The sequence below is a fragment of the Gekko japonicus genome, unplaced genomic scaffold (assembly GCF_001447785.1).
Source record: "Gekko japonicus isolate JY-2015 unplaced genomic scaffold, Gekko_japonicus_V1.1 scaffold515, whole genome shotgun sequence".
Lineage (NCBI taxonomy): Eukaryota > Metazoa > Chordata > Lepidosauria > Squamata > Gekkonidae > Gekko > Gekko japonicus.
Window position 1 is genome coordinate 474060 of NW_015164680.1, and position 10048 is coordinate 484107.

At 45.8% G+C, this 10048-nt stretch overlaps 1 protein-coding gene across 1 annotated transcript in view; it reads left to right on the forward strand.

Moving 5' to 3' along the window:
- Positions 1 to 10048, forward strand: part of BRAF (B-Raf proto-oncogene, serine/threonine kinase) — a 68329-nt gene that overhangs the window by 43403 nt on the left and 14878 nt on the right. The window contains exons 10-13 of the mRNA XM_015409317.1: positions 957 to 1093; positions 1741 to 1858; positions 6841 to 6925; positions 7880 to 8056. Coding sequence (XP_015264803.1) covers positions 957 to 1093; positions 1741 to 1858; positions 6841 to 6925; positions 7880 to 8056 — 517 coding nt within the window. The remainder of the gene's footprint in view (positions 1 to 956; positions 1094 to 1740; positions 1859 to 6840; positions 6926 to 7879; positions 8057 to 10048) is intronic.

Consider the following 10048-nt stretch of genomic DNA (forward strand, 5'->3'; position numbering starts at 1 on the left):
CCCATTCACACTACAAGTCATTTCTCTGAAATGTTACAGCAGCCTAGGCCAAGAGACAAGAGTGGCGTCTCTTGTTTTTATATCCTTTGCTTTGGATGCTGACAGTAAAATCCTTTTTCCGCATATAGTTTAAAAGTCAGCAGCGGGAATTAGTTCCTTTTGTTAAGTAGTGCCACGAAGCTACATAGATCAAGGCCTGTCTGGTGGTTTTTGGAGTTTATCTCTTTATATTAACGATATAGCCCCTCTTCTTTGAGAGCGGCTTGCCGTGCGGCATAGGGAGCTGCTGACTGAGGAAAGAACATACACCCTTGGGCTCACAGAACGAGCTTGACGGTTCTTCGGATCCTGGCCTTATTTTTTGTTTTCTTTTTTTAATCGGCCCTCCAGTTAAGTCCCAAGTTAGCATGCCCACCTTTTATCAGATTCCTAAGGGGTCAGTGACAATAAGTTTGGAAAGCCAGCTAAATTAGCCAAAGCATAAAATAGTTTTAAAAAAACAACAACAAGCAAGCAGAATGCAGTGCATTGTTTTAATTGGCTTTTTTCCTGCTTAAAGAGACAGTGGGCGGCACAGACGAAGCTTAAATGTGCTGAAGTCGCATTGATTTCAGTGGGTCTTGAGCCTGCTTGTCTTCCTCTGCAGTGTGCCCAGCGTCCTTTCAGTAATTCAGTAACTAACAGAGGTTGCGTAGTGTGCCGTGATGGTTGGTGCTTTTCCACTTTCTTTCCTTTCATGAATGGAAAAATGCAATTCACAATAAAACTAAGTGGGTTAGGGCTGCACTGGAAGTGTGTGTGTTTAAATGTACTTTTAAAAGAATTCGTAATATTGACATCGTTATATGCTTTAACGTTTGGAAATAGCTGCATCTTAAAGCCGTAACCTCTGCTTTTAGTACTGTCTGAAGTCCACTTGTGTTTCGGTTTCTTTCTTTCTTTAATCTCAACGGTAGGTTCAACCGCAGGTCTGTCGGCTACACCTCCTGCTTCCCTACCTGGGTCCCTCACCAGTGTGAAAGCATTACAGAAATCCCCAGGCCCTCAGCGAGAGAGGAAATCCTCCTCATCTTCAGAAGACCGGACTCGAATGGTAAGGTCAAGCTTAGTTTATTATTGTTTAATAACATTTAGAGGCCCAGTGCAGATGTTAATCCTGGCCTGAACCACTAGCTTTACTTAAAAGACCAGGAGCACCCCCCCCCCCCCCCCGCCAGTTCATGCCGTTCTTCCTCCCTCCTTCTTGCATTGTGAATCCACACACACACCCTTTCGTTTTGGAGGTGGTTGTGTTTGCAGACAGCAGCTTGGAGCTAACCATGGTTAGCACATCCCTTTGCAAATATAAGGCTCACTGCATGAGGAGAAGAACACACACCGGCCGCATCAAACATCACAATAAGTGCCAAATGAACTCTGATTCAGTCTAAAACACAGCTTGTTGCCGTGCTCATACACCCTCCTCCTTCTACATCCTTGATGTAAAATTTCCTAATTTCAAACTCTAGTGCACCATGATGTCTGAATGTTTAAGTTCCTCGGTGAATCACACAAGCTAGGATTCAGTTTAATCCCAGTTGAGAAGCAATGATTGAGGGTCGTGTGGGCACCACAGCCAGCTGTGTCCATGCCTGTTTGGAGCTTAGTTGCAGCTTGTTGTGACATCTGGATGTGGCTGCAGTCTTTGTTGAGAAGAGGCTGCACTCATAGATGCCTCACTAATCCTGTGTTCCTTTGCAGAAAACCCTTGGTCGACGAGACTCGAGTGATGACTGGGAGATACCAGATGGCCAGATCACAGTTGGACAAAGGATAGGCTCCGGGTCTTTTGGAACAGTCTATAAAGGAAAGTGGCATGGTATGTAGCTATGCACCCAAATATATCTTCTCCAAAGTGTGAGAAGCAATATTTTAAGAATTATGTTTTTCCCCTGGGTTTTTTTTGCTATAGACAGCATATTGAAACCATAGCAAATTAAGCAGATGTCTGATATTAGTCTGTGGCTTAGAGGCTTAGTTCTGTGCAACTATGCCAAGGTTTGTGTTAGAGCATCTTTCAGAGTAAAATGCAGGGGTCCACAAATAGTGCTTGGGCTAGGTAGCCAGCCTTATTTTCTACTGGCCAGCTGAAAAACCCAGTCCTGTCACAACATTAACAATCAGATAATTCTTAGAGTTACCAGACTCTATGATCGTATCAATAAGAACTTTAAACTGTTTTGTTAACCACCCCACCCCAGGAACAACAAGAGTTTGATTATTATTATATGGAGTTACAGAGATGTACAAAACTGAAAATCTGCAGGATCATTATAAAACTCACATGATTTTCCCCCCCCTTTTGGAGTCAATGAAATAAGGCAAGGTTTCACTTGCTTTTACAACGTTTTCAAAGAAGCATGAAGGTTTTTTAATTAAAACGATCTACAGCAGAGGTCATTTCGGGGGGGAACGCGGGGGAACGCAGTTCCCCCGGGTGAGGTGCAGGGGGGCGGGGCACATGATGAAGCCCCGCCCCTGCTTCTGGCTGCCCCGCTTCCAGCCCTCATTCAGCCAGGAGGAGGCAGGAGAAGCGGGAGGGTAAGTTGCTTCCTCCCCACCCCTGCCTGCCTGGGGCCAGGGAGGGCCTTGGCGGGGCTTCCTCGCACTCCCGCTGGCCTTGCAGGTCCACCGCCGGGCCCCTGATGTCAGGGGGTGTGGCATATGCTAATGAGTTATGCTAATGAGTTCCCCTAGCTCTTTTTCTACGAAATGACCCCTGATCTACAGTATTAGGTAACAATTCCTCTGTGTATTGTGGTGGGTGTTGGTGGAAAGTGCCATCAAGTCACAGCCAACTGAAGTCTACCCCGCAGGGTTTCTGAGGCCAGAGATGTTCAGGGGTGGTCTGCCATTGCCCGCCTCTGCGTTATGACCCTGGACACCATTGGTGATCTCCCAGCCAAATACAAACCAGGGCCACCCCTGCTTAGCTTCTGTGTTGTAGGCATATAAAATGCTCAGATCGTTGATGCATTTCTGCAGACTGTACTACCCCACTCCTCCACTTGCACCTGGCTGGATGACCTTGGGCAAGCCATAGTTCTGTCAGAGCTGTCCTTGAAAAAGAGCAGTTTCTGTCAGAGCTCTCTCAGCCCCGCCTACCTCACAGGGTGTCAGGACCCACAGTCAAACAACAGAGCACACGCTTCTTCAAAGGTTTTAGGCACTGTTAGGAAAGACTACATCATAGGAAGCTGAGAGAAATATAGGGTGTTCAAAAGCACACACACGCCCATCTATGGGCCAATCGGCCTGACTCCTGAGGGCGGGAAAGGGGACCAAGGCAGTTAGAGCCGAGGCTGGGGAACGAAACTAGTCTCATGGTTAATTGATGGGAAGACACTACTAGAGATGTAAAATTTCCGGAAATTTTGAAGCTCGGAAAAAAACCCGTTTTTTTTTTCCGGAAAAAAACGGACATTTTCGGAAAAATTGAAAAAAATGCTACATTAGCATTTCTTTTGTCTTTTCTAGATTGAAAGTCATTCTGTTACTTTAGGAACATAAAAAATGACTATGGACATTTTTACTTGGCATGAAATTATCACAACTAGCATATTAAAAATATAGTGTACCCAAACAATTATTACAAACAGAATACCCACCCACATGCAAAAACAAAACTGAAACCTTTTTATTTTCTTCTGACAATCGCACCTCCTAAAGGAAGAAATGCATCTTGTTCTTGCATTGGAGAGTTCAGTTTGTAACCTAGGACTTGCTTGTCCTCAGTGCACAGAAATTAGATCAATCTGATACCATTATATATTTTAGAAATGATTTGGAAAATATTTGAACACCTTGTCTTAAAATATTTTATTTATCATGTTAAAATAAAACATTCCATAATCAATTTCTTTTCTTTTCTTTTTTCAATTTTTCCAATTTTTCAGAAAAAAACAAAAAAGCTTCAGGGAAAAAAATGGGGAAAAAACGGTTTTTCCCCGAATTTTTCCGGTTTTTTTCTGGGCCTTCACATCTCTAGATTTGATATAGCTAACATTCCTACTCAACTTGTTAAATGTGCTGTCAAGTTGCAATCGATTTATGGTGACCCCAGCAAAGGGGCTTTCAAGGCAAGTGAGAAGCAGAGGTGGTTTAGGATACCAGATGTTCAGTGGACTCATTATTTCGCGTTCTACTTGTTCTTTTCTTTTTTCAATTTTTCGGAAAAAAAACAAAAAAGCTTCAGGGAAAAAAACGTTTTTTCCCCGAATTTTTCCGGTTTTTTTCCGGGCCTTCACATCTCTAGACACTACACAGGCTGGCTAAAAGGTCAGTGATAACGAGGGGGAGAAGCGAAAAGGAAGGAATACAGCAGCAACTGGCACACAGGTCATGAAAGCGAACCCAGGCCCATAAACTATATGGCAGCATAGCTGACATTTTGCCCATCCAAAGAACAATCTCCTGGCCTGCCCGGGAGATCTCCAGGTTAGCCTGGGATATCTCCCAGTTTCCTCGGAAACTCCCGGTAAAATTCTTGCAAGAGCCTAGGGGCCCGAATATCCCCTACTTCCACCCATTCACGGTGCTGGGGTCCAAAGTCCAACCATTCCACCAAATAAAACAGCCTGCCACGTTTCACTTTAGAGTCCAGGATCTTTGAGATCTCAAAATGTTCTTCGCCCTCCACCATGATAGGAGGGGGTACAGGTTTTGTTGGCCGCCAGGGGCTGTGTGCCAGTTGCTGCCGCATTCCTTTCTTTTCGCTTCTCCCCCTCATTATCACTGACCTTGTAGCCAGCCTGTGTAGTGTCTTCCCATTAAGTAACCGTGAGACTAGTTTCGTTTCCCAGCCTTTGTTTCCCAGACTGGCACACGGGTCATGAAAGCGAACCCGGGCCCATAAACTATACGGCAGCATAGCTGACACAGGGTGTCTGTTGTGGGGAGGGGAAGGGAAAGGAGTTTGTAAGCCTCTGAGACTCTGAGTGAAGGGCGGGGTATAAATCCAATCTCTTCTTCTTCCTCCTTCTTTGATAATACATTACTGAGCAATTCACGGTTTCCATTTTGTTAAAATTCTCTCAATATCCAAATCTGTTTCTGTTTGACTTACCGGGTTTTCCTTTTGAAAAATTTGATGCCATAATGTAGATCCATGGTCAGGCTGTCATCCAGCTTTATTCCTCACATACAATTAGCAAGTGGTATTAAAAGGAAGAAATCCCTGCATCTTGCGTGGTTGTGTGAATTGATTATAAGAACACTGCCCATTGCTGAGAGTGATCAGTATTGAATGCAATGGCGATTGTTAGCTGTACAAAAATAGTTGCAGAAAAAGAAGCAAAATGTCAGCTATAGCCTGATAACTCAGAGAAATGGAGAAGTCTCTTTTATTTTGGACTGGAAGGGATCTGCCAGAGAAAGGAGAAAGCAACCATCCTGCAGCAGCTTGTAGGCACCAGATGCTGTTGGCCCAGAATGGGGTAGAGGGGCATGGCCAGTGTGCTGCCATATAAATAGTCACTGCTGAGTGGCAACTGAAAAGAGGAAAGAGGCCACTTTGCCCAGTAATTCGCATTTCTACCTCACATGTGTGCATCTAGTTAACCCCTATGTATTCTTGTTTTGTTTGTTTATATCCAGCTATTTCTATGTAAATACTATTGCCTGGTCCTGTCCTAGTGTATGAAAAGTAAGAAATGCAAAAAGGATGCTGTTTGCAACTGGGATGTTCCAGTAAATATATATATATTTTTTTAAGAAAGCCGGCCTCGACCGGGAGCCCTGGTTTTGATCTTACAGCTGTGTCGTTGTCTCAGTTACTCAGAGCTGGACGGCTGCACTGGAGACACAGAGAGAAAACCCTTCTCTCTTTTCTTATCCACTAACTCTGTCCAGAAAAAGCAAGGCTCCTTTGCTTCTGAGAACGAGTGAGGCAGATGTGCCTGGGGAAAAGGAAGTGATACACTGCTCAGCTCAGAAGTACGAGGGGGAAAATGAGCACTGGAAGGCAAAGGCAGGCAGCCTCCTCCTCCCTTGTTAGGGCCCCACAGTGGGTGCACAGTGGCACAGTCATCTCCATCTCCCTTTCCCCATGTGCATCTTCCTCTCTCATAGGAGCCACTGGGATCAGGCCAGGATGAAAACCATAATCTCCCCCCCCCCGGAAGTGCATCCCTGGAACTTTGGCAAAACATAATGGTGGGGATCCAAAGAAGTTGCTTTTCTTCTTTTGCACATCCAGTAAGGCTCCAGCTGTATGTCCTTGAACTTTCGTTTCCCACCCGTGCCCATGTGGCAAATTCCTTCTGAAATTGAAGAGACATTGAAAAGCCATTTAGTATAGCATGAGAGAGTCATTCAGAGAAGAAGAACCTAGATCTTGGTAGGCCTGCTGAAGCCCTTAGGCTGCACTTGCAGTAGTGCTTTGGACCTTTACCAGTGTATGTCGTATATTGAGATTTTATAGAACACTTGCGCATTGTACTGTATGCCAGTGATTTAGCCTAACTTCCACATTGCACCATATACTAACAGTATTGTATGACTTAATGGGTGAACTTGGGAGCCAGTGTGGCACAGTGGTTAGAGCACTGGGCTGAAAAGATCAGGGTTCTGATCCCTATGCTGCCATGAAGCTGATTGGGTGACCTTGGACCAATCACACTCAGTCTAACCTGCCTCACAGGGTTGTTGTGAGGATAAAATGAAGGACAGGAGAACTGTGTATGCTGTCTTGAGCTCCTTTTAGGAAGGACAGGATGAAAACGGGGGGGGGGATTATGTTGTCTTTGATCAGTTGAGCAAGATGTAAAGAGCTGGGGTTTTTTTTCTGATTCTTTTTTTAAGGTGATGTGGCAGTGAAAATGTTGAATGTTACAGCCCCCACCCCTCAGCAATTACAGGCCTTTAAAAATGAAGTAGGAGTGCTCAGGTAAGATCATATGAATTGTGTTTTGTTGACATACAGCTATAACTTAATTGCAGAAGCTATTGATCTCAAGTGTTTTTTTCAGAATGCCGTCTTTCCCAGTTACTCTGCTGAAAAGTGGTTTGTATTTTTCTGTTGTGATTGGGGCTCTGCTACAGTTCCTATGTCTTCCCATGCAGTGAGTGAATGCTGGAAAACACTATACAGTCATCCCCCCCCACACACCCTTTAAAGAAAGAACATAAAGTCTTTTAGCACCATGTATTTATGCGTTCACTGCCTCTGATTCCCTCATACTCCATCCTTGCTACCGGCACCCTGCTGACAACTGCCTCTGCTTTCACGGCCTCTGGTTCCCTTGTGGCCCATCCTCGTTACTGGCATAAGGCTCACATTGCCTGTGCCTTCACTGCCCCAGTCCTCTCCTAGCCCATCCTCGTTACTGGCATAAGGCTCACATTGCCTGTGCCTTCACTGCCCCAGTCCTCTCCTAGCCCATCCTCGTTACTGGCATAAGGCTCACATTGCCTGTGCCTTCACTGCCCCAGTCCTCTCCTAGCCCATCCTCGTTACTGGCATAAGGCTCACATTGCCTGTGCCTTCACTGCCCCAGTCCTCTCCTAGCCCATCCTCGTTACTGGCATAAGGCTCACATTGCCTGTGCCTTCACTGCCCCAGTCCTCTCCTAGCCCATCCTCGTTACTGGCATAAGGCTCACATTGCCTGTGCCTTCACTGCCCCAGTCCTCTCCTAGCCCATCCTTGTTACTCATCACTTAACTTCCTCTACCAGCGGTGGCTTATCTTGTGTCCCTTGTGAACACTCTCAGGCAGGCCCTGGCAACCCCTCATGGCATGTTTCACGTGCACACCAGCAGTAGTCGAATGTGTTACCTCTCGGGTTGCTTCTGTTCATCAGATCCTTTCAGTGATCTTAATCCTTCCATTATTTCTACAGGAAAACACGGCATGTGAATATATTACTTTTCATGGGTTATTCCACTAAGCCGCAGTTGGCTATAGTTACGCAGTGGTGCGAGGGTTCCAGCCTTTACCACCACCTGCACATCATCGAGACCAAATTTGAGATGATCAAGCTGATCGACATTGCACGGCAAACAGCGCAGGGCATGGAGTAAGTGTCGCATGAGTGATTGATTGGGGGGGCGGGGAACTTTGCAACGGTTCTTGGCAGTCACCTCTCTGGCATATACGGCGTTAATTTGTCAACTTCACGGATAGGCGTAGCATTAGAAAGTGTGGGGAAATGTTAGGTCAATTTTGAAGAAAAAAGAAAAACATGCAGCCAAATAGAACGCTGGCTGCTGAGAGATCATTTTGCCTTGCTGTCTGGTTGTAACGGCATAGCCAGAGGCACGTCACCAAGCTTAGAAAAACCTGTATATAAAGTTACCTATTTAGAAAAGGGATATGCTGCCTCTCCTGAGACTTACTCAAGGCAGTTCACAAGGTAGAAAATAATACGGAAAGAATGATCAGTAAATGATTTTTAAAAATTAAGTGGCCTAAAATGTTGTTTATACGTCTTCAGGCTAAAAGCAGAGCGCAAAAACAGCTGGGGAAAAACCAGAACCCTTCAGTTAAAAGCCTGGTTTTAAAAAAAAATGTTTTGGCCTGTGCCTAAAAGGACAACTAGGCGCCAGGCGAGCCTGAAGGGGGAGGGCATTCCAAGGACAAGGTGCCACCACTGAAAAAGCCCTGTCTCTGTTTGCCACCCACCTCACTTCTGCAGGCGGAGGCACAGAGAGCAGGGCTTGGGAAGAGGATCATAACTGGCGGGCTGGAGAGTACGGGAGGAGGCGGTCCTTCAAGTATCTTGGCCCCAAGGTGTTTAGGGCCTTAAAGGTAAGTCCTTTGAGTTGTGCCCTGGAAACAGATGGGCTGCCAGTGCCAGTCTTTCAGCACAGGGATGATATGATCCCTGTATCCAGCCCCCAGCAATAGCTGAGTTGCTACATTTTGGACTGCATGAAGTTTCCAGATGGTTTTCAAGGGCAGCCCAGTGTAGAATGCATTGCAGATGTGTTCCCAGCATGGATTGCTGTGCCCAGATTGCACTTTTTGAGGAATGGACGTAGCTGGCATATCAGTCAAAGCTAATGGAAGAATCCCGAACCTCCAATTGTAGGCTGGGATCCAGCAGTGCCCCCCCACCAGCTGTGAACTTGCTGGGGAAGAGCAGCCACTTTCAGGACAAGACTCCTCCTCAGTCCTCTAAGAGCTTTGATCAGCAGCAGGTCAGACTCGCTTGGATTGAACTTCAGTTTATTGGCTCTTGTCCATCTGATTGCCATGTCCAGGCACCTGCTCAGGGCTTCCACAGACATAGCAACATAAGAACATAAGAGATGCCAATGTTGGATCAGGCCAAAGGCCCATCCAGTCCAACACTCTGTATCACACAGTGGCCAGAAATACCAGTGCCATCAGGAGGTCCACCAGTGGGGCCAGGACATTAGAAGCCCTCCCACTGTTGACCCCCCCAAGCACCAAGAAGACAGAGCATCACTTGCCCCAGAGTTCCTATCTATACCTTGTGGCTAATAGCCACTGATGGACCTCTGCTCCATATGCTTATCTAATTCCCTTTTGAAGCCGTCCATGCTTGTAGCCGCCACCACTTCCTGTGGCAGTGAATTCCATGTGTGAATCACTCTTTGGGTGAAGAAGTACTTCCTTTTATCCGTTCTAACCCGACCACTCAGCAATTTCATGGAGTGCCCACGAGTTCTTGTATTGTGAGAAAGGGAGAAAAGTACCTCTTCTCTACCTGCTCTATCCCATGCATAATCTTATAAACCTCGATCATGTCACCCCTCAGTCGTCGTTTCTCCAAGCTAAAGAGCCCTAAGCGCTTTAACCTTTCCTCATAGGGAAAGTGTTCCAACCCTTTTATCATTCAAGTTGCCCTTTTCTGCACCTTTTCCAAAGATCTAATATCCTTTTTAAGGTGTGGTGACCAGAACTGCACACAGTATTCCAAATGAGGTCTCACCATTGATTTATATAGGGGCATTATGATATTGGCTGATCTGTTTTCAATACCCTTCCTAATAATCCCCAGCATAACATTGGCCTTTTTTATCACAGTCACACACTGTCTCGA